The 25702-nt window shown below is 39.0% G+C and overlaps 1 protein-coding gene across 2 annotated transcripts in view; it reads left to right on the forward strand.

Annotated features, from left to right (window-relative positions):
- Positions 1–24248, forward strand: part of mitfa (melanocyte inducing transcription factor a) — a 31323-nt gene extending 7075 nt beyond the window's left edge. Inside the window, exons 2-10 of one of the 2 annotated variants that reach the window (XM_046029329.1) lie at positions 2156–2405; positions 20014–20226; positions 20307–20402; positions 20600–20708; positions 20994–21077; positions 21445–21501; positions 21731–21806; positions 22010–22157; positions 23029–24248. In XM_046029329.1, the coding sequence (XP_045885285.1) occupies positions 2156–2405; positions 20014–20226; positions 20307–20402; positions 20600–20708; positions 20994–21077; positions 21445–21501; positions 21731–21806; positions 22010–22157; positions 23029–23433 (1438 nt within the window). In that variant the 3' untranslated portion in view covers positions 23434–24248. The remainder of the gene's footprint in view (positions 1–2155; positions 2406–20013; positions 20227–20306; positions 20403–20599; positions 20709–20993; positions 21078–21444; positions 21502–21730; positions 21807–22009; positions 22158–23028) is intronic. The other variant, XM_046029330.1, reaches the window with a different exon arrangement.
- Positions 24249–25702: the final 1454 nt, after the last annotated feature.

Below are 25702 nucleotides of genomic sequence, written 5' to 3' on the forward strand. Positions count from 1 at the left end.
TGCAGTCTGAACGTAGCCTAAGTGTTGATATTAACCTAAAAGAAAATGATGTAACGGTACAAAGCAAATGTGGATCTATCTGTTTATACTTATATAGTGCGTATAGTGATGGAAGGCAGGGGCAGCCAGCTACATTAGCTTGGATCTGGCGTTATTTTCTTTGTAATGTTCAATTTAGATTTATTGTCATTTTACACTCGTTTTACGATACTCTTACAAATAATGTACAATAATGCAACATAACAGTGCAGGACAACACAGTAGACCAATTCAGTTAATTACAGTAATACTAGAGTGACTACAATCTCATTTATAATATTCAGTCTAGCTCACTAAGCGTTTTTGTTATCATGCAATAGATTTTAGCTATGCTCACACTGCTGAGCCTCTCTGGTGAAAGATACACAACACCAACGTATAATGTTGGTAAATCTCGGCTCTCTGATTGGGTCTTGGTCAAGTCATGCAAAGCAGAAACACGATGCTATCGACAGAGTTTTTGACAGAATATATTTATTAAAATCACACTCATAGCCTACACTTGTACTGTGCATGTCGTCGTATTTACTTTGTGACGTCTAGTTACCGCTGCTGCCCACAGCCGCTTTTAACCCTCACGCTGTCCCTGTGGGTCCCAGTGACCCGTGATGTGCTTGTTGTACTAGGGTACCGGTGACCATCCACCAGATGGCGCCACACGCACCCCGAAGTACCACATTACTGGGGAAATACCCAAGGTGATAGGCGAAAGGGCTTTTGGGGTGGGTGTGTGGTGTGGTGTGACCCAAGTTTTCCTCCGGTGGTCCTAAGTGACAGGCTAAATGGGGCTTTATTGTATGTGTGTGTGTGTGTGTGTGTGTGCGTACTTGCACTGTCTTGTTAAGTCAATGAGACCTTTTACATTCCATTTCTGACAGGCTAACGAGGAAAGTCTTCGGGTTGGGTCAGTGTGACCCTCGGGGACGTTAAAAGATAGGAAAAAATAGGAACCACAAGTAATTTTTTTTTTTACCAAAGTACTCATCCAAGTGCAGCTTATGTGTCTTTCTGACCTTTTGTATCCGTTGCCCTAGGTAATCGGCCAGGTCAGTCTGACCCCCCCCCCCCACACACACACACACCTGAAAAGGAAGTGAGTATGTTATCTATCTAAACAATCATAGTATGGCACTACTAAAACTTGTTATTGGTCCATGCAAAATAAAATCTGGTGTGGTTCTTCGTCTGTAGTACTTTATTCTTTCGGCAAATCTTCTATAACTATGGAATAGACCATGTTTACACTGGCAAGCGCATGCCCAGTGTACATGAACGGCCACCAGATGTGCGTTTTCAGTCGTTTTAATGTAGACGGAGATCAACTCTTGATACGCAGCTAAAATGCTGATATAGACAGAGATCGTATTGGTTTTATTGGTTTCCATTTTTAAACAAAAACGGAGTAGTGTAGATGTGGCCTCAGTATGGAGTTCATGGCAGAGAGTGTGAAGAGACCGAAGAAGACATTGTGCCATGCCAGAGCCGGGGTCAGCAGCCTCTACGGACATAACGTTAGCTAATTACAGAAGCAAAGAGACCGAAGAGAACACTGGCGGAGGAAGGTAAGAAGAGAAAAAGAGTGTGACCAAGCAAGAGGTTCCTGTATATTTGCGAGAGCTTCGTGAAATAAAACGCTGTGAGACAGACACCAAGCTTGCATTATTTTTTATTGGACTAGAAAGTAATATTGCTGTCTTAGGTTATCGCACTTGCTTGATATTTGGCTGTTAGCAAAGTTGTCAAGTTGTCAGTTTTTGATCATAAGAAATGTCCGTGTATAGCACGTGTATAGCACATGTATAGTGTCTATATTTACAGCAGTGAATTACATTCTGAAATGGTAGGGGCGCCTAATCACACAAAAAACTAATCTTCCATTATGCTTTAACCTCCCTGAAACATAAATTCATCTTTCACTCTCATTCAAAGAACAACAACATATTCTTAATAAAAGAATCTCTGGTCTCCTTCTCACACTATCATCATATTGTACTCCACTACAATACTTCATATTGCTTACTGATTGACTGTGCGTATACACATCCACATGTTATTTGGCCTGGTCTGTTTAACTAATCCCTCCTGTCTTTGCCGTTGGGTGGTCTGGGGTCCTCAGTGCTCCTCCGGATCTGCACGGCCTCTACAAGTGCCTCCAGAGTTCCCACCCTCTACTGGCCGTGACGTCACAGATCCGGATCCGAGAGCAGCCGGTGTTTGCCCATCACCAGGGTCAAGAGCGCAGGGAGGACAGGGAGAGGAGGACCACGAACTTTCTACACCACAGCACCCAACACACCTCCACCGTCCATGTCACACCTCCCTGTGACCAGCCTGCTGTAAGCCAGAAGCCCATGGAAGTTCTCAAGGTAAGCTCACCAACACACTGGTCTACCTGTATGAGCAGCAGGATATGAAGGGTGACCATGTTCTGTAGGCGGCATGGTGGTAGATACTCTCATGATGATCTTTGATTCCACGTATTCCAAACTAGATTTTCTGTTTCTGTAAAGCACAAATTCAATATGATTATGGACTTTGGCTTGAGAGATTCCTACGTCTGTGTTAAATCCATAAGGGGGATTATCACTTGACAGAATTCCTGTTTCCAGACATTTGGCATTCAGCACATTTAATCCTATTTGCTCCACTACACTGACATATTTTCATTCATTTAATTTCTGGTATGTTTCCTGATATTTTTTGGAAGAGAAAGAATCCTGAACATGTCCTGGGAAAATGACGGGATTTAAAACCTCTTAAATATCAATATTAGATCATTAAGACGTCTCTTGATTAAATGTAATCACTGGATTTTGAGGCAGTTTAAGATCAGGACCAGGTATCAGTTTTCACCCCTTCAGGAATTTCAAAGTATTTAAGTTTGTTAAAAGCTTAGAGGGAAAATTCCAACAGTCAGACACTTGATCTAATTGTCTGTGTTGAGTGTTTATTGATAGCGACATACATAACATAATCCTTTAGCACTGTACCGCCTCAAGTAATTTCAGCATGAAAATCAAATCCTCTGTTACTATTGGTTTTGTGTCTATGTGCATAACAGAAAATTACTTAATTGTTGTGTTTTTGTCTTGCTTATAATATTTTAGTGATGTGAGAACATGCTCGGGTTTTGATGGGACAAAGATTGCGTTGCTTTCTCTTCTGCAAGTTATTATAAATGGGTGCAATTACAGTATCATAAAGCAGAAAAACAATTTAGGGGAGCATTTCCTTTTCATAGTAACAAGTCCATACAACGATCGTTTTCCTGGGATAACACTTTGAACCTAACCTGTCTGTGGATTATCAACCACCCCCCTCCCCCACCTCCAAAAGCTATGCAGGCATGGCAAAATTAGCTTAGAAGTACAAGGCAGAGCTGCTGGAGCATGAACATGAAAACATAAAGCTCAGATGAGGTTGTCCAAAAGGGGAGGCAGACCCTTAATTAGCCAGATTAACTACGACCCCTGTGAGAATAAAGTGAAAAAACAGTTTAGGGATCAAGACAAAGTCAGGTAGAGTTTTATCACAGACTCAACTCATAAATCAGCAACAAATGCTCATAAGCAGGTTTAATATTGAGCTTATTTTTAGAAAAATACTAAACTTCCATACTGCAAAATAATCTTAATTTATCAAACATTAGCCTCACCAGTTAAGGTATTGTAAGAACATTTGTTTAACGTTGCCATTGCATCTACCTTCCTTACCATTTTTATGCCTTCTATAGTTCCTCACAGAGTGACTGTCAGTTCAGTAAGATAATCTGTTTAGTTTTTACACAATATAATAGTGCATTTCTATATCTTTAAAGCAGCAATGATCAGAATTTTAGAATGATGTATAAATGTGAAAGAGGTTGCTCGTAATGATGAGCATACAAAGAGTTTTGCCCTTATCTGCAGCTCCCCTTAGGCTTCATGGTTTAGCCTTATAGTGAGTCTCAGCTCATTGTTTAGAAGTTTGGCTCAGAACTGTTTTGATTTGCCCTTACAGGTCTCATAGTTTTCGACAGCAGTAGGCAGCTGTTTTCAGGGAGAAGATGTAAAAACCCACACGACCTGCCCAGCAACAAACAACAGAAGAATTCAGTTAACGACTTGCTGAAGAGCCAGATATTTCCCTCAGGAGTAGAGACCAAAACGGAGCTAAAAGAGAGTGAAAGTTGAACTTACATTCACCTATACTCAAGTTGCCTGAAACTCAACTCCAGCAAGTGTTTGATCATAGGTCAACATTGTGTTCACAACTTGTTTCCGCTGCCCCAAAGTTGACAAGCATAGCTTTAAACCACCTTTTGAACAGTGTTGGACAGAATGCAACAAAGCAATTTTATCAGATATCACAGCCCTAGAGGATGGTCATGCTAACTTTTAAATGCTAATGCTGTTTATGACAACCAGAAATAATAAAATCAAAGTTCTTTATTACACTTGCCTTTCTTATTACACTTACTTGACCCTCAGTAATCTACACTTTTGTTGTCTAACTCAAGCAAAAGTGAAGACAGTTGAAGAATTTGAATCACTTCTTACCATCTGACCAAGGTGCCACTGTTGTTGTTAAATTCACTAAAATATGAGGAGAGAGTATGATTAAAAAAAGATAAATAAAACAAAGTGGGTTTTCTCCATACTGTAGTTAATGAAGATATGCATTTATCACAACAGAGACATCACAGCAAGGTTGAGATCTTTCTCAATGGTTGAGGTAAAGTAGGAGCTGATTTTATACAATGGGACCTTCTTTGTGCTTTCACAGTACAACTCTGCAAAGTGTTCTTGCCTGTGTGCTGCAACTGAGTTGTTATCCTGGTGTTCTCCTGTGCTGTCACTTGGGTAAATCTTAAAATCTATCAATAACACTATTTTTGTTTCTGATCACTACAAGCTGCACTAATAAATAATTCATTTTAATAATGTGAAATCTGAAAATGGTCACTTGTAGCTACAAAAACAAAGAATCAAGTGCAGAGTGGCCATCGGGAGTACTGGGAGTTTTTCTGGTGGGCTGCTGGACCGTGGAGCCAATAAACCACACAGTGTTAAAATAGAGATAAATAACAGCAGTTAAAAATCAGTTGGTACATGCTTTGATTGTCTGGCCCATAGTGTGTGGTTACTGGCCCAGATGGGGGTGGGGCAGGGACATTTTAATATGATTGACTGCAAGGCTTGACATTAACTTTTTTGCTCTCTAGCCAATGTGGCTAGTGCTTTTCCAAAGCCACTAGCCACATTTTTGTTGTTGGAAAATTACGTTTTATATGATTAAAGTTGAAAATGGAAGGCTTAAATTGGTGTGCAGAAGTAGTGGGTAGAAACTCGTTACAAGTAGCAAATGAGTAAAAAAAAATTTAAGAAAAGGCTACTTGTCAAGTTCCTTAATACTCTTTGCTCTGGCATGTTTTTTGTACTTAATTTAATCACCAACTAACTAACTTTTTGCAAACCTGGGGTAGGTTAGAATTCCAGTATAGAAATACTGGTTGGGTAACAGGGCTTTGGCCAAACTCGGTTAGGGAATCGTGTGTGGGGGGCAAATTTTTTGTGATCCCCACACACTATTCCCACTGGCAGATTAATCTGCCCTTATTAAGAGAGCATAGAATTGATCTATCCCAAACATTTTCCTCCTGAATTGGGGCTTTGAATTTATTAAAATGGGATCAAAGACAGCTATATATCATTTGACGGACCAGAAGAGCCCTGACTTTTAAAAATCATCAGATTCAGCTCCACGTGCAGACGTCTGTGGTTTGCACTGACCTTTTCCTAAAACTCCAGGCACATTGAGCTGAATAATGCTACATCTTTGTGCTCTTTGATTTTAGGGGTAGACTCTGAGGTCTCAAACTTTACTGAGGCCGAGCAAAGAGAGCCTTTTGTTTATTAAACTCATCAGAGTATACCTAGAGCTCTGTTCTCAATTTCTAGTAGCCAGTAGATTCTTTAAGATAAGGTTTGCAAAGAGCAGGACATGTCTGCACATGTTTCAAAATCAAAGGATCCAGCTGTTTGTTTTCTTAATTTAAAATTGGTGTATTTTATTTTTCACTACTGCACCACATCTGTAAAATATAGTAATAATAGTGCTAGACTACATGACCGTTGTCTTTGCTGGGAACACACATTATCTTGTTTGAATTGTTTTACTGTTTCACTCTGTTTACTGTTGTAGCAAGCTTAGCTGATTGCATAGGCCGTCACCAGCCATGATAACTTGGCTCTGTGTTTATGTTGCTGCTAAATTAGGCTCTATTGTTTGTCGCTTAAGCAAGTGCATGTTCCTAATCCCACACAGACTGGACAATGTGTCTCATTCTAGGAAGAGGATGTTACATTCTTGCAAATGTTACCCTGTAGCCGCAGGGTAAGTATAGAAGAGAAGACTTCTCTTTGTCCGAAGCTCCTCCTCTTGAAGAAGTGGCCTGTCTATGCTGTAGCTGCTATTTGCTATAGAGAATTGCTTCTAAGGGCATTAGGCAAGACAGCAATCTTCCTCAGGCAAGCTCAGCTAATTCAGTAGTCGTGTAACTCAAATTCCCTCTTATTATCACAACCTCAATGTAAGCGTGTTGACAAGAACTATCCTAAATCCTCCTCTGTTCACTCTACCCTGCCTTACCCCTTTTGGGATTCACTGATGAAATGGAAGTGCTGGTTAACACTGGAATTTAATTCAAACCCTAGTCACTGCCACGTCGTCTGCCTCAACACCAACCAAGCACATTCTTTACCTCCACCCTTGGTGATAACAAAGACAACAAGGAGAGAGAACAGCTATCTTTCAGGATACAAGGTTAATCTGTCAAAATCAGCACTGATGCTGATTAAATGTACAATGTGTAATAATTGAGACTAAACCACCTATCTAATTCATAATCAAAAAAAAAAAAAATCACATCAGATCATAACTGCTGCTAACTACTGTTAGCTAGTTAGAGACTGGAATGGGTACACAGCTTTCGAGACTGACGGAGGCCAGCCAGATCGCTGACCCTCTTGGCCGACGTCAGAGCCACGAGCAAGGCGACCTTGGATGAAAGGAACTTCGGGTCCACTGTCTCCAAAGGCTCAAAAGGGGCTTTGGTCAGGCTGCGGGCTTTGACACCGGCCTGTGCCTCCGTACCCCTTCAGGAAACTTTTCACCAAGCGTATAGCAGCCTTGTTGTCGGTGCGGACCAGCACGTGCTGGTTTCGCAGCAGAGGGGCGAAGTGCTGGAACACCTTCCACACTGTGAGGAGCTCCAGCACAGTTATGTGGAGAGGCATGTGAGCCCTCCACAGACCGCCCACCACTTGAGAGAGGCAGGCCCCCCCCCAGCCTAACAGGGAGGTGTCTGTGAAGACCGAGATATGCAACGTGACCCTGCCCAGGGGAACACCGACCGACAGAGAGAGGGGGTCCCGCTAGTAGGCCAGATCCATACCAACAGACAGGTGTGACCAGGTGCCGCTTCTGTCTCACCGGTTTGACAAGCAGGTGGATGAACCACCGCTGTAGCCTCCTCATGGGCAGGAGGCCAGGGGAACCACCACGCCGCTAACGCTAACTCCACCGCCCGTTGGACAACACGGCAGAGCAGCTCCGTCAGAGGGTTCACCCTCTCCTGAGAGAGCCACGCTATCCAGTGAGAGGAGTCCAAAACCACACCCAGGTAGGTGAGCCTCTGGGAGGGGAGATCAGCGCTCTTCTTCCAGTTCATCATAAAACCCAAGTGAGACAGGTGCCTAATTAGCGTGTATTTATATGATTTTGATTTTGACCCCACCATTAACATAACCCATATGTTACGTTTAAGTTAGCTGCAGACGTTGACGTCTGGCTGCCTGTTATAGTATCATCAGTTGTGGTTGCAAGATTGGGAGATGCAAGTTAAAGTGGTTGGTGGAAGATTCGATTCTGTCTAGCTCAAACAACTGTAGCCTACATCACATTCTCCTCTCATTTGCGCAGGTCCAAAAAATGATTTATAACTACAGGTTAAAATAACTTTCTAAAGTCTTTCACCGTGATTTGTTTTCCTCCATGGATTATTTACCTTTCTTTAGCGAGGCGCCTGTGTATTAGCTCGGCCAGAAAGTGAAAGTGAAACTTCAGTTCGGTCCGGCATCGTTTTCTTACTATCTTTCTTTATATTGTGTAAATTATTCTTTTCTGTTATTTTAGTAGTTTATATTGCGTTTAACACAGTAGTGTATGGGTAAGGGCTGGGCGATACGGACAAAAATCGGAAAATCATTATTTAATCATTATTTTTATTATTATAAGTTTAAAGGCTGATCTTTTGCTCCTGAAAAAACCAGATGATTCACAAGGTGAGGACGTAAGAGAGGCCCACACCGCAGGTGGCCGTAGACAAGCTTGGGTTTACCCCTAAGCAAGCACATGCATGCTTAGAGGTAAACCCAATACTAATAGCCTTAGAGGACAAAACCTATACAAAGTAGAACAGTACGTCAGTTTTGTGGGGCTATATTTAGGCTTTAAAACATAAGATGCTGCACAGCATCAGTTTCAATCCTTCCTCATTCTACCTCACGGGACAACACTACTATCCTGTATCAGCACTTAAAAAACACCACAAAGCCATGTATGATAGTTGCATGGCTAAGCCAAGACAAAAGCCAAAGTCAAGTGAGCTTTGTTAGCTGTGCTGAGACACAGCATGTGACCAAGCTTACACACAATAAGTGACACACTCTGGACTTCATCTCTAATGGTCTTAACATTTCTAAGGAAGTAGTGACTGATCTTGCTCTTTCTGACAATTCCTGTGTATTCTTTAAGATGACTATCACAGTTAACAAAATCATCACAAACCCCGTGTGGGTCTCTGTCAATGATCTTGTAGATCAGAGGTCACTAACAGGTCTGTATCCAGACCCAGCCGCTGTCCTTTCCGGATCCGGACCAATAGCCGATTTATTATTGAGACTTACTATCTTGTTATGGACCGTTCTTATTTTTACCTGCTCAGCTTTTCTAACATTTACTGGTTTATCAACTCAGGAAGCTCACAGACCAATCACATGTGTTCCAATCGTCTCATGTGATGCTGCTCAGCCAATCAAATCCGTGCATTCCGATAAGCATTGCGAGCCGAGTCGCGAGTGAGATTTCACATGGCTTTTAACCAAGAATGTACAGATTCTTACATGTACATTTTTTCCATGGGCAGGTCAAAACCAGAATATCTCATATATCTCCAGTCCTAGCTGGCAAGACAAGCCACAGCTCACGTTTCTCACTGAACAAGAAAAAGTAGAGAAGTGGTATAAGCGGGAGTAAAAGAGAAGAGGAGGTATTTAAACTGTTCATTTGTTAAGATGTGTTGAGTGTTTATTATAAAATTTGTTGAGACTACACTTCAATCACTTCAAGCTACACTATTTTATTTTTCCTGAAATTAAGCACGTTATTTTAAGATGCTCATTTTAAAAAACTCATGAATTTTTTTGAATGCAGCCTTTAGTTTAATTAAATTTAAATTTATTATTAGAGAAGCCATTATTTATTATTCCTCCAGTTTGATGTGAAAACTGACAGTAGCCTAAATATTGTTGAAATATTTGATTTGACAGTCAGTTGTTGACTAAAAACATATGTTAATATGAACTATAAGTTATGGTACTGAATAATAACCCAAATTAGTTGTTATGATGTTCTGGACCTTTGCTTCAGGAGATTTTCTCTAAGTGGACCTCTTTTAATTTTAATTGAATACCCCTGTTGTAAATCATTTCAGTCCTAATATCACAAATGGTATAGATGCCATTGCTCCCACTAAGGTAATCGTAGTCTCTGGTAAGAAAAAACACCATGAACAAATCCTCCTCTGTCATTAACATCTGAACTTTTATCCATCAACTTTTTATTTCATTCAATTAATTTACAAGCTGTCAATTCCTCCATGTCAGTTATAGGTCAACGTCCACTTACGTTAAATTCAATTAGTTTGACACAACTAGATCCTATAATCTATAGAACCTTTGAAGAAATTGTGCAACATCGGAAATCCTCCTCCTGCTGCCTTGATATTCTCCCTACAGGCTTTTCCAAATATGTTTTTAACTGCATGGTATCAGACCTTCCGCAAATAGATCAGACACTTTCAAGTCCAGCCCACGGCCCTTTGCTGCATCTTGTCCCCCCTCTCTCTCCCACATTTCCTGTCTCTCATCTGTTCTATCTCAAATAAAGGCACAACAAACGCCTAAAATATCTTAAAAAAACAATTATATCTCTCATTGACACGCCTCTCATTTTGAAGTAAAATCATTAAATGGATGTTTTTCAACAGCTTGGCCCTAAACAATTGTTCTGATGATTTCCAGTCAGGATTTCAGTCACATTGCAGCTTGGAGACGGCTCTTGTTAAGGCTTTCAATGACATCTACTTTAACACAGACAGTGGAAAAATTTCAGTCTTAGTATTATTAGATCTCAGTGCTACATTTGAAATGGTTGACCAAAACATATTACTAGAGAGACTGGAAAACTGGGTGGGACTTTCTGGCACAGTGCTAAACTGGTTTTAACTCTTCTTTGAAGGACAGGGACTTTGTTGCGATCTCTAAATACATAACTGAGCCTACAAAAAATTACATGTGGAGTGCCTCAAGGCTCCATTTTCTGGTTTCTCCTGTTCAACATCTACATACTCCCACCAGCAGATTATGGAAAACAACAACAACAGACCTAAAGTTAAACATGCACATTAAGATGATTACAAAACTCAGACACTATCACCGCAAGAATATATCAACAATTAAAGGACTTATATCTCAGCAGGTTTTGCAAAACATGTCCATGTGTTTATCTTCTTTAGGTATGACTACCACACTGCATGCACAATTATACACATAATTTTGAATGCTCATAGGAGTTAATCATTTTCAAGTGATATGTATTTATGTAATGAGGGAGGGTGTGACAAAAGTGAATCACACCTTATATTGAGATGTCCATGATAATTAAGCAGCTTCATTACCTCTGGTAAAATGGACCAAAAGTGAAATTTAACTGCCTTTCAGACAGATGCAACACTCTTGAAATAGCTAAACTTTTGAGGCGTGACTACCGGGCAATCAAACTTTCTGTTGCTAATAGTCAACTGGGTGAAAAAAGCGCATGGAAAAGAAAAAGCACAAATTAATTACAAAGAACTTATGTAGAATTAAACATGAAGCTACCAGGAACCCATTATTCTCCAGTGCCACCATATCCCAGAACTGCAGCCTACCTGGAGTATGCAGAAGTACAAGGTGCTAAGTCCTCAGAGACATGGCCAAGGTCAGGAAGGCTGAAAAACGACCACCACTGAATAAGATTCACAAGTTGAAGCGTCAAGATTGGGCAAAAAAATACCTGAAAACAGATTTTTGAAAGGTTTTATGGACAAATGAAATGAGAGTGACTCTTGATGGACCAGATGGATGGGCCTGTGGCTAGATCACTGATGGACACAGGGCACCGCTGGACTCAGACACCAGCCTGGTGGAGGAGGGGTACTGTTATGGTCTGCTATCATTAAAGATGAGATAGCTTTTCCTGTTCGGGCTGAAGATGGACTGAAACTCCACTACTAAACCTACTGCCAGTTTCTGGAAGATACTTTCTTCAAGAAGTGGTACAGAAAGAAGTCCTCAGATTTCAAGAAGACAATGTTCTATATGCAAGGACAATGCTCCGTAACATGCCTCCAAGTACTCCACTGCTTGGTAAGCCAGCAAGGCCCTCAAAGGTGCCCGAATGATGACCTTGCCCCCTTCCTCACCTGACATGAATCCTATTGAGAACTTGTGGGCCCTTCTCAAACGTCAGATTTACAGTCAGGAAAGACAAGACACCTGTTTGAACAGCATTTGGGAGGCTGTGGTTGCTCCTTCAGTGAAAGTTGATTGTGAACAGAACAAGAAACTGACATGGATGGAAGGCTCATGGCAAAAGAAGGGTGGCTAAACAGTATATAAGGCCATTTTTTAAATTATCATTTTGTGTAGTTACAATTACTCTAAAAATTAAGAATGATAATTAATTTGATAGAAATTATTTTTGTAATTTAGCTGCCTAATAATTCTGCGCACTTATATATTCTCCTGAAAATTCAAGTTTGAGGTTCAATTATATTTTGGATTGACTGAGAGCATTGTGTTTGTTCAATAATAAAAATTATCCCGAAGAATTCAATTTGGCTAATAATTGTGCAAGCAGTTTATAATGCTGCCTTTACAGTTGCATCACTAAGACCAAGAGAGTGGATCACATTGCTCCAGTTCTTAGATCTTTACAGTGGCTTTCCTGTTTGTTTGAGAAATGACTTTAAAATACTACTGTTATTAGTACATTTTGTATTACTGTATGTAAAATCATTGTGATACTCCTTTCCTTTAAAAAATGTAAAGGGCAATAGCCACCTTCATTATATGGACTACCTCATAAATATACATGGTTGTTTGAATGTATTTTCCTAAACTAGTATTTTATCCTAGTATACTCACGTGTGATGCTAATGTCCTCTGTGAGCTCCTGAAAACACAAGGCACCAAATGTCTTGATTTGAAGAAACATTAATTACAATAATTTCTGAGGGGGAAGTCCAGTCTGTAATTTTGTCCAATAGTGACAACATGTTTTATCAATGGCATGTCTTGTGTTTTTGTCTGAAGTGTGGGGTGGAGTATCCAAGGCGATGAGAGCAGAACTAAGACCAAGAGTGGATCACATTGCTCCAGTTTTTAGATCTCTACAGTGGCTTTCCTGTTTGCTTGAGAATTGACTTTCAAAATACTACTGTTATTAGTATATTTTGTATTACTGTGGGTGAAATCCTTGTGTTTGAGCTTAGTGATACTCCTTTCCCTTAAAAAAAATGTAAAGGGCAATAGCCACCTACCTTCATCATATGGACTACATCATAAATATACATTGTTGTTTACGGCTCAGACAGCTAGTGCTTGCTGGCTAACAAGAGTGTTGGGCAGTAAAGCCATACTTAGTAACGTGTTTAAGTAATGTGATTACTTTTTTCAGTAATAACAAGTAGCATTAGAGATTACAGCACAACATTACAGTTACTAAACCTAGTAAAACACCATTATTTCAGTCCATGTTAGCTGAGTGAAGGTGCTGGAGGTGGGGGATGGTGAAATATGAGAAATGCTTCCTGCTGTTGTTGTTTTCTTGTGTGTGGTTTTGTGACCTTCAGACAAAGCCAGGCTATAACTGACATGGAGGAATTGACAGTCTTTATGTCTTTAAGTTCATGGTTCCAGATGATAACCCCAACTGACTTTGCTGATCCCTGTCTTTTCCTCTAGGGCCACCATGAGGTTGACATTTGTGGTTTTGACTGAAATGCCTCAAAAGTTATTGAATGGATTGCCATAATATATGCTGCCATGCATGTCCCTATCGGGGGGGAATTATAATATCTTTAATAATTCACTAATTCTTTAATTTGTCCATTTCATAAAATCTTTAAAATTTTCATTTAATTAAATGTCTGTTAAGTAAATGTTGCAGAATGAGGTAACACACTGGTGACTGAGCCTATGGCAAACTTATAGAAGTATTGCAATATGTATCTATTTGCAGTATTACTCACTTTGTGTCTTTGGAGACATCCTCCTCCCAAGATGCTGTACTAAGTTAATGCTAATGCAAACCAAACATTTCCTATTGTTGTAGCTTCAAATTCAAAGCATTTAACTGGAAAAACACCAGTTGACTTTTATTATGAAGTAATCACAGGAAATGCAATGTGTTTGTCAGAGAGCTTAGCACTAAAGAATGATGGAATGAGGCAAAATGACTGCTCGACTATGTGATCAGCATTTAGCTACCAGAGGGATTTATATCAAATTTGGCCATGGCTCTTCAAATACAGCAAGATACAGAGCTGTAGTGAGTTATTGTACTGAACACCAAACCTCCTTCACCCATGTTGTTACATCAAGCAGAGGATGAGGGAAATTTGAACAAATTAGGGCACAATCACCAAAGTCCATCTGTTGCTTTAAGACTCTAGGGACTGAGTAGCCAATCACTGGCCAGCAGGGGGGCACATGCCTCCTGAACCCTGTCTAGCAACACAGAAGAACAAGACCAGCCCACCAACAGCATGGAGAGTAGCAAGTTAACAAACAACTTTTAGTAAAAAATTTTAATACCATAGTTTTAGCGTTCATTCGTTCAGTTCAAACATGCTCTTTTGGAATTCACACAAAGTTTTTGCCAATTGATATCCTCACACACACTGTTTATGATTTTGTTCAAATGGGCCTGATAACTAGTCACAGCAAATTGCATTGGATAAGTGTATTTATACACCCACAAAATCAAGGCAAGTAATAAAAAATATTTGGCAAATAACAAGAGACAACTGAACACAGGGACCCGGGATTAGAGCTTGGAAACTGTATTTTGTATTGCACTGTTTTTTTTATTTCACCGTGTCTTTCAAACTGTTGCTGTAAACTTACGGTATCTTCCCATTCTGTATGCAGATTAGTCTTGAAATGCACACCAATCTTGGTTGCTCACCTGCAGCTTTCATCTGTACAGATTTGCAGGCCCATGTGACCTTTACTCACATTAGAGGGACTACTTACTACTTGCTACTCTGACAAAACCTAACCTTGTTGTAACTCAGTTTTCCTAAACTAGCATTTTATCCTAGTATAGTCACATGTGACGCTAATATCTTCTGTGAGCCCCTGAAGACACAATGCACCAAAAGACTTGACACATTTTTGGATTATTTGTAGAAACATTATTTACAATGATTTCTGAGGGGGAAGTCCAATCTGTAATTTTGTCCGATAGTGACAACATGTTTTATCAATGGTATGTCTTGTGTTTTTTAAAGTGTGGGGTGGAGTGGAGTATCCGAGGCGATGAGAGCGCAACTACAGCAGAACTAAGCTTGTAAAGAGCATTTGTAATTTCTCTCAAAGCAGATTTGCTCTTCTACTAATCTAATAAAACCATAGATGGCTGTAAATGTTGTCATTCATTGGCATGAAGTCTATAAACACATATGATAATAAGCAGTTCACATTTGTCTATTGGTACTTGTAGAGGCTGATGATATATATATATATATATATATTTATATTATATATATGTACATATATATTATTTACAGTAGTTCATACTACTCTAATTATAGTGCAATTGGCCTTAGTAATATGCCATGTGATATGTTAATGATGTCATTTTAAAAATATTGTTAGAATTGTGTAAAAGTGTAACATCCAGATTAAAATTTGGCCTGTGTGCCATGTGTACCATGTGTGCTTACACATAGCAAGCGATTTTTTGATTAATCGATGTGTCAATGCACAGAGAAATTAGGTTGCCAACTGTTGATAATAGATGATCTGACAAATGACAAGGGAACAACACTTAAATATATAAAAGAGAGGTGAGGATAATTAAGGTAATGAAGCTGCTTTCACACAGAGATCCCGCAATAAACGCAGAAACAATATGCCGAATGTCAAGTCGGTTTTTCGGAACCAGAGGCATAGGAAAAGACACAAGAACACAATAGTTTTTCTTATTTCTATTATTATATGACCTATTATTATTATGTACCCAGCAAAAGACATGTGATTTTCTGATAGTGTTACCCTGAGATTTACCAGCCTAACCATTATTGAAGAGATGATTTTGAAAAATGCATACAGCTTGGGTGGCAGTTTGCCTGACCTCAAGGTCCCTGATTGACCTGTGGAGATGTTGTTTAAATCAGTTTTACCACAGACAGTATATTACTGGACGAAGCCACCCCACAGATTATGTGCATGACTGCACAGCATAAGCGTGCTTTAAGGACGAAGAGCAACAGCAGAAACACAATAACTCTGGTAGCTGCATAGTTGCACTAGGCTGCACCAACAAAAAGTCTCTTGGCTCACTGTGTTTGTCTGACTCGGATCGACACTGTTTAATCAGCCCACCTAAAAGGCTCATCTGCCAAACACCAACGCATGGCTGAATAGTTTTTTTAGATTCACTGAGAGCTTATAATCTAAGCAATACGGTTACATCTCTCATGTGCGATGGGATGTCACAAGCAAGTATAAGGACAGCGTGTGGGAGTTCTCTCTTCTCTTACTCCTACGCACCTGTCTACAAGAAACTGTAGTTGTGCTTTAGTTTTTACAGTCTGATTTATTTTAGTTTTTAAACTTAAAACTACGAGCCCCAAAGCTGTGAATTCATAAACCTGATATTCAACACCAGGCTCAAATTGAATCCCTGCAGCATAATTAAATCAACTAAAATGAAAAGAATGGATTCAGGTGTTATTAAGAACAAGTGCATAGGGCTCAGTCGGAAAATATAACCACATCAACATGAATATCTCTCTCACTAGAGATATGATTTATATGGTTATTTGTTACATATTTATTTCATCTATAACTTGTGTAGCCATAAATCCATTGACTTGTGTTGGCTTTGATGTGGACTGAAAGGTCTTAATTGTCAGTACTATTGTGGCCATCTGCTTACATTTTTATCACACAGTAAATGTTTAGCATCTTTTTTTGTGTGGCTGGTTACCAAGGAAGTACGAAACAGAGTGGAGCTGGTCGAGAGATATGAATGGATCTATTTCTTTTCAGGGGTCAAGAAGTGACAACTCTCTCTCAAAATGTTTCTGGTCCTTAAGGCACAAATCTAAAACATGGACCCATGTGCTCTCCTTGAGAAGGTAATAAACCTCTGTTTCACAAAGAGCCTGTGAATAAAGCGAGAGCTTAGCTTGCTGTAGGGATAAATGAAATACATCCCTTGTTAATAGTTCCTTCTCAACCCAAAGGTTTGGCTGAAGGAAAAGGCCACACTGCAAAGGGGAGACAAAGAAACACTCTACTATGAGTTTACAAAGAATGCTTCCTCTGTTTTATCATATAAGGCCCTGTCCAGCCAGGGGGCACTTCCCGTGTTTATGCTCACCTCTCCAGCTTCTAGTGAGTTTCCAATAATTCAGAAAAAGACGTGATGCTCTGTCTTGCAGCAGCCTTGCACGAGATCAACTTTCAATGAAGTGCTTTAACGTTTTTTAGTTTTGTGTGTTTGAAATGGGCATTTTCTCTTTTTTCCTTGTACTGAAAAATCATAGACATTACACTTTACATTTCATCAAATTAACATAAAAGTCAGAATTTGTTTGTAGATTATCAATTTTTGTGTGCAATTTAAAATTAAGCATTTGTGAATCTTTGAAGATAACTTCCCCAAGGTAAAGGTACTGAGAACTTACATGGTGTTAAAATGACTAGCTATATTTTTACTGTATGGACAAAGAGCCTGACACTTTATTCAAAGTTCATATGATTCATTCCTGCAATAGCAGAACTGCCAATGTTGTGTCCTTGGCATATTAAATACATTGAACCATGTTATACTCACTGTCTTCCAAAATGGAAATGAAACAGGTTTATGCTTAGTTTACCTCTGATTCTCGTATTAATCCCAAATGTGATTCATTATTTTCATTTGACTTAACAAACCCACTTTATTTAGAATATGTTATTGAAGGGACAAGAGAAAAGAACTCTGTAAAATACCTGCTACCATTGGCCCACATTAACACTGAATTTAAAGTGGTCAACAAAAGTGTGTCAACTGGGACCTTCTCATCATAAAATTATTACTAGACGTGAGCAGCCACTGCAAGCCATCAAAGATAAAGTACATGTAACAAAAGCCTGAATAAAAAGGCATGTGTAATAGGAGGTGCATATTTTAAATAAACTTAAAACACTTAATAGATGGTCAGTCAGTCTCTGAGTATGTCTGGATGAAGAAAACAAATTTCCTTCTAAATAGACTTAATTTAAGGTGTTATAGCGAGGCTTGTAACAACAACATTTTTTTTAGGGGGGGTAAATTTTACTGTTCTGTGATTTACTCTGGACTAATGACTTTGTCCGTCATTGGGCATCTTACACTGCGTTTAAAGGAAACCACATAATTTGATTGGTCATGGTGTTTCCTACAGTGCTTCCCTTGCAGTGCAGCACTGACTGTGCTTGGTGCCATGATCAACTGATTCACAAAAATAAAACCTATGAAAAGCTCTAGAAGAGACAATCTCTCTTTGACGTCTACTCTATTAATATCAAGGTTGATATCAAATGCGTCTTATTACAAAGAGAGCTTACCTAGACTGGACAAAAGCATATCTGAACAGTCAAAGTCAATACTTTATTGCCACACTACGTAGTTGGAAATTGCCTCAGTGCGCTCATGACAGAATTATCATTATTGATTTCTCATAAGCCTGAAAATACTGTTCCCCTAAATCAACCCATTCATCTTCTTTACTCTGCAAACGTGACTGCATAACAATTGACTGTTAAATTTAATTAACCTCTAAAAATCCCCAAAAATGTTTGGGGTTCGTAAACCCACCATACATTTGGGTTTTCATGTGGCTAGTTTGTAGTGAAACAGTGGTGTCAGTTGTGTCTCTGGTGCTCAGAACAAATAATGTTTTATACAAGATGAGCAGAACTAAAGATTAAACGTTAGTTGGCCTTAAGCAAGTTTCAGTTCGCAGACTACTGGTCAACCCGTAAAAAGACTCCTTTGTGAGCAGAAAGTGGTGACGTCAAATGGGCTCTATAAAGGCATAAATTCATAGTTAAGATGAACAACACAGCAATAGGAGGGTGAGTCTCAGTGTACTCCTCCATTTCTTAACTTGCATAACTAATGAGCCTTAAGCCCTGGATAAATTAAGCAGGACAAGTGACTCCTCTCAGATTTGCACATGCTAGCTTGCTGTCCACAGTGTAGGCTAACAAAATAAAGGGATTATATACTGTATACAGATTCTTTTTAGCAGTTACTACTCAAATAACATGTTGGAGATGCTTGAATACAGCCACTATCAGGTGAGATGGGTTGATTTTTTGTCTTTAACTTTATTTAGAAAAACAAAAATAGATGGACTGAAATTGAGTCTGAATATGAATATTGATAATAGTTAATTTCTTCGTTGGAATTGTATTATTTTGACAGTATGTACTGTTAAAGGCTGTATTGTCCCGTCTGTGTCATTATCCCTCCTACACGATCTACACCTGCTATGGTTCAGAATTGTTGACACTATGGAAACCGAGCAGTAATGTAGAAAAGCTAAAGAATGCAAACAAGTTTGTATATTGCAGAGCAAGTTGTTAAGGTGCTGCATGGACTTAAACTGGTCATAGAGCATGTGACACAACAGCACTGTGGCACGGTGTCCCATCTGTGGAGACATTTTGTCTTGAGTTAATAAAATCAGCCATTGGCAGGGAGAATGATGCTGTCAAACTAATCTACACTGCACATTTGAGATTGGTGCTTCATTTCTCTTGTAATTTCAATAATTGGATTGTAATGCCAGGAGAAAGAGTTGTGTTTAAACACATTTCCATATCTTAGCATATACAAAATAAGTGTTCCAAAGAAAGCCTGCAAACAACCTAGAGAAGTAGACTTTTAAAATGGTGTTTTGAGGTCCAGTAATTAGCATGATACAACAGAGATAATGATGCAGAGAGGCAGTAATTTAATTGCAACACAGCAGTATGACTGCTCCGTTTGGTTACTTTTTAAGCTAAGTTTATTATTTGGATTTTTAATAGAAGCATCAAACATAAAACTGAATCTATCTTTAGATTAACAGGTTTTACTTATTATTATGACTCTATATTGTCATTATCACATTAAAGGCATTATTTAAATCAAAATTCAAACTGTCCTTTAAATATAATGCCCTATTTGTAAAAGTTCAAGATTTAAGACTTTATTGCCACACTACGTAGATGTTAGGAATTTGACTCAGTACCTCATGACAGAATTATCATTCTTGATGCTTTTTCACATAATAAAAAGAGTTTTTTTGAGAAGAAGAAGAATGAAACCGAAATCCCAGGTTGTAATGTTTACTTGTTCACGTAGGTGCAGTCCCACCTGGAGAATCCCACCAAGTACCACATCCAGCAGGCTCAGAGGCAGCAGGTGAGGCAGTATCTGTCCACCACCCTGGGTGGTAAATCCAGCAGCCAGTGTCCCAGTCAGCCCCCCGAGCACGGCATGCCACCCGGGCCTGGAAGCAGCGCCCCCAACAGTCCAATGGCCCTGCTCACCCTCAGCTCCAACTGTGAGAAAGAGGTATGTCATTTAATTTCATTATATTCAGATATCTTGATAAACTGCAATTACTGAATCAAATGTGGCTTTGTGCTGGGCAGATGGATGATGTCATTGACGATATTATTAGCTTGGAGTCAAGTTACAATGACGATGTTCTTGGACTTATGGACGCAGGACTCCAAATGAACAACCAGGTAATTTTTCAAGATACCACCCTGTTTAAAAGGAAATACTGTGTTGTAAATATGACTGTAAAGGGATGCATCAGCAGTCTCTATATGTTATAAAGAATTATTACTGTTCACATTCATGTCATGGAATTAAATTTTTATATAAATCATAATTTCTCTTTTTTAACATTCAATAATAACATTTCTTTAATACTCTGTAGCTCCCCGTGTCGGGTAACCTTCTTGATGTGTACAGCAACCAAGGACTTCCACTCCCGGGCCTCGCCATCAGTAACTCCTGTCCACCCAGCATTAAAAGGGAATACACAGGTAAACTACTGAGAGACATCTTTCAAACATATCCTGGATTATGATTGGGGTTTTTTTTGTACTGTAGTTTACCGTACATCATTTGCAAAATTATACTGTAAATTTACAACAAATATATTTTATTTATCATGACTAAATCCTAATTAAGAAAGAATTAAAAAAACATCATATTTCCCTTATAATGTAAAGGTGAAAGCATGCCTATAGGCCAATGCCGATATTGTGTGCAATTTGGAAATGCACAAAATACTATTAAGTCAATTATTTGCTAAACAATTACTCCAGCTCCTGGCATGAAGCAAGTACTGGACAAGCCTGGATCCTGTGGCCAGTATGAAAACTATCAAAGGCCAGAGGGCTTTCCAGTAGGTAAGCAAAGCAAAATGAAGAAAATGATGTTTTGTAAATTTTAAAGCTGTTTTCAATTTGATTTTCAGAAACTGTATATGGCGTTTTGTGTATGACTAAATGCACACAATATAAAAAATGAGAAACTATGATTTTAGCTTAATTTACTACTTTAATCCACAGAACATGTAAGTGATTTCAAATGTGATAATCCAGCATCCAGCCCAGTATATTAAGATCCAAAATGTGCTAGTAGACAAAATAACAGATTTAGTGCACAGTATGTGAAATACTAACATGTAATTTGAGTCATTTTATAAACTTAGAGCCGTGTCATCCTTTTAATTAAATCATGACGCTGGCATTCATGTTTCTCTTTGCTCCCCAGAGGCTGAAGTTCGTGCTCTTGCTAAAGAGAGGCAGAAGAAAGACAACCACAACTTAAGTGAGTCAATCAAAATCAAAATCAGAATACATTTTTCACAACTACTTTTCTTAATGATTGTCTCAATGGTTCTGTAATGTAGTTTTTTAATTTGTACTAAAAGAAATTGTTTTATTTGTAAAATGTAGGTTTATTTAAATATTATGACCTGTAATTAAACTTTCAGACTACAAAGACAAAGTTTAGCAGTCTGCTGTACTTACTGTATGTTTTGTTTGACAAATTTTAGTTGAACGAAGACGGCGATTCAACATCAACGATCGCATCAAAGAGTTGGGAACCTTGATACCCAAGTCAAATGATCCGTAAGTATATTTTCTGTATGTGTTCTATCCATCTATGTTTCATTTACATTGTTTTTTCTTTGTTGTTCCTCCTATTCACTCATCCAAGTGTCTTTAAAGTGTAATGGCTTATTTGCTTAGAGGGACCATAAAGAATCCTCTGCTGTTTTGGTCAGCTGGTCAGCTGACTCTGACTGTAGACCTTTGTCTCCTGTATACCCCAGAGACATGCGCTGGAATAAGGGCACTATTCTGAAAGCCTCAGTGGACTATATCAGGAGACTACAGCGGGAGCAGCAGAGAGCCAAGGAGATTGAGTGCAGACAGAGAAAGCTGGAGCACGCAAACCGCCATCTGATGCTTCGTATTCAGGTATTCAGGTAGACTATTAGGGCATTTTAGTATTCTATTCATCAACCAAAGGCTACAGTTAGAAGTGGTAGTGTATATAATCTCACCATGAGGTCAGAATTTCAATTTATTCAAGATTGTGGTTTGCAAAACTGCAAAACGGATGACATGCCCATCAGCGTAACTTTGTATTTATTGCTATGGTGGCCGACACAGGACAAAAGGTGTCGTCTTCTGAGACAGCCGAGAGTAGCCAGTTAAGAAATGAGGTTTCTTTAAATAGATATATTTACTTTATTGTTTAGTAAAACTATATGTTATTGCGACTTGGCCACTGACAGATAACATGGAAAATGTAAGCCAAGAGTGTGTAACATTGTCAGTGTATCTGTACCACAGTCCTGTATAAACCACATAATAGATGACGTTTATACAAACATTGCCATAGGAAACACATTAATTCTCTCTGTGATCATGGACCCTCGTGAAAGGGTCCATGATCACAAAAACTCTGGCCCGTGTCCAGATAATGGTGCTTTGATAGGGGCAAAAAATAAAAATAAATAAATACTTAGATAGAAGTGCTGAAGTAGATCTCAGTCATGACAGCAACAGTTACTCACATAAGAAGAAGTAGCGCTGTTTGTCTGTTTTTGGCTACTGTGGAAACATGGCGGTGCAACATGGCAACGTCCATGAAAGGGGGCCGCAGTTATATAGATAGAAATGGCTCATTCTAAGGTAATAAAAACATAACTGTTCATTATGTAAGGTCTTTATACACCACTGAAAACATAGTTAGCGATCTTATATTGCAGAAATATTATACACTGAACGTTCAAGTTTATTACATTTAGTACAAATATGTTGTCTACATTACATTTTGTTGTAGGAGTTGGAGATCCAGGCTCGTGCACATGGTCTTACAGTGGTCTCGTCTTCATCTGTCTGCACTTCGGATTTGATGGGCCGAGCCATTAAACAGGAGCCCGTCCTCGGCGACTGCCCCTCAGATCTCTACCAGCAGAGCTCAGCTCCTGACATGTCCCCTCCAACCACACTCGACCTCAACAATGGCACCATCACCTTCGACCACATTCCTGCAGATGCTGGGGACCCTGGTGCCTATGGAAACTCCAGGACCTGTAAAATGAAGGAATTGGTAAGGGACAACACCCTGTCGCCAGTTTCCCCAAGTGATCCCCTGCTGTCCTCAATGTCCCCAGATGGCTCCAACAACATTAGCAGCCACCACAGTTCCTGCTCTAGTATGGAGGAGAAGGAGCACGGCTGTTGACATTGTCTAGTGCCATGAGCCATACTGACACTTTCTATCTGTAGCATCCCGTCAATGAGGCACCGCACCTTAAAGTGACTTAAATGGATCCACATGACTAAGTAGATAAAGGAACATCTGATAATTATTTTTGGCTGAACTCTAATGTTTAAATACTGTATGTTAATGTGACTGAGACATTTCGGTTCCTCCATTGTTCACAGTATTTTTACATTCTTCTAATTTTGATGCCGTATATATTAACAGTCCAGAAAAACTTGACAAACATACAAGAGATTGGTTTTCTGTTACACGTGAAAGGAAAAGTAGTTCTCAACATTATAAGGTAAAATTACCTTATACTGATAATGTACTATAGTATTTTTTAACTAAAAGAAAGAAAGAAAGAAAGAAAAGAAAATTATTGCTTTATTTTGGGTTCACAAAAGACAAACGCACTGGTCCACTAGCCAAAATTTCCTTTATTTAAATTGAGTCCTCTATGTAAAAGTTAAATAATTCCGGACATAATACATCACAAATTTATAATTAAAGCAAATTCATAATAAATGCAAAATAAAACTGATAAATGAGTAAAAGAAAATGTGATGTGTATGCTAACAAAGGATCACAGCCGCATTTGCCAAAAATGTATCAATTGCTTTGATTTCATGTTTGTCTTGCATAACTCCTAGTTTAGTTGATGTATACACAGGGGAATCTTCTTTTGTACACAACTGGTTGATAGCATATGTGATATTGTTGTTAATGTTTGTAATATATGACCAGTATTGTAAAAAAAAAAAAAAACACTTGAGATGCCGATATATTGCAAAAAGTGCCTTTTGTAAAAAACAATAATAAAATATTGTGTGAAAACTATAGCAGATACATTGATCTATTTACCAATTAATATTTCTATCGCATTTGTGGGGCAGCATGTGTGTCAGTCCACATGACAGCATGACGCTCCAATTTTAATAATCAGTCAATATCAGTGAAAGAAAAATGTTACAAATTATGTTTGCTTTAGCATTGCCTTTGCTACCACCATTTAAAGCTTATTATTGCAACAGAGACTTTAGTAAAAAAGTCTGGATACCTTTCAGGGCAGCAAGCTGGTTCGGTGGTTAACACTGTAAGGAGTACTGTAAGTGTGTTAGCACTGTGATCGACTGGCAACCTGTCTGGGGTGTATCTTTCAGTTCATGCTGGGACAAGCTCCAGCTGCTCACCACAGGAGAAGCAGGTTGTGCAAATGGATGAATGGCATAGTGTATGCTCTCTACGGGGAGGTAAAATTAATATCCCATTAGGTATAGACTTGAATGCAACATAAATCACTGCATATTCCTAATATGTCCCAGGATCATTAACCATTTCGAATAGTCTGCCTCTTTCTGATGGACGCAAATGGTTGTGATGATAATAATTCTAATTTGTCTGCGACAATGGCATTTTTAGAAAGACAGTTAAAAAAAACTGCACTCTCTATAATGACCAGCCAAGGGAGACTCCACTGCCTGCTGCAAATATGGTCACTTCTGGTTCTACAATGCACCATGCAGAGACTTTTGTAATAAGAATGACTTGTCCACTTGGAATGTGGTTTATTAAGAGTTGCCTGTAATAATTGTGGGAAGAAGTCTTAACTGCAAAAAACCAATGCTGGTTTGTCATATTTACATTGCAAAAACACTAGGCCAGATGAAAAAGGTTACACTTTAGCCAAGTTAGCAATGAATAGTTTTTACAGCCGTGTATATACAGCATATAAATGTTCTTTTTGCTGTATTTTTAGAAGTGCTGTTGACAGTTAGCTAGGGTGGTCAGCTATGGCTGTTAGGCTTTTTAGATAAGCAGCAGAAGGCTGTTTTTGGCAAAAAAGCTCTGATAAACCCACTTTACCTGCCCGCCATCAAACAGCAGGCAAGATTGTAGCAAGGTAAAGACCCAAATGTTTTTTTCTCAGTAGTTGATAGTAATAGAGTAAATATTGGACTTTGTCAGGAGGACAGAAACAGGACTCGCGGAGGGCAGGGTCACACCTAAAGGTCCGGTTCCTAATTGAACCAATGTGAGGATGATAGATGATAGTTTAATTTTCCACCTGGTCCGCTTTGCGTTCACAAAGGCAAAACTTAAATGGTCCTGAAATAGTAAACATTATTGGTTGGTGGGTTGGCGGGGGGGAAAAAACAACCCCCACCAAATACTTAACATAACAGTACTTTGATGCACTGTTGACACAGCTGGTCACTTCACTGATTAACTGTTTTTGGAATCCATT

The sequence above is a fragment of the Micropterus dolomieu genome, linkage group LG18, assembly GCF_021292245.1.
Source record: "Micropterus dolomieu isolate WLL.071019.BEF.003 ecotype Adirondacks linkage group LG18, ASM2129224v1, whole genome shotgun sequence".
Lineage (NCBI taxonomy): Eukaryota > Metazoa > Chordata > Actinopteri > Centrarchiformes > Centrarchidae > Micropterus > Micropterus dolomieu.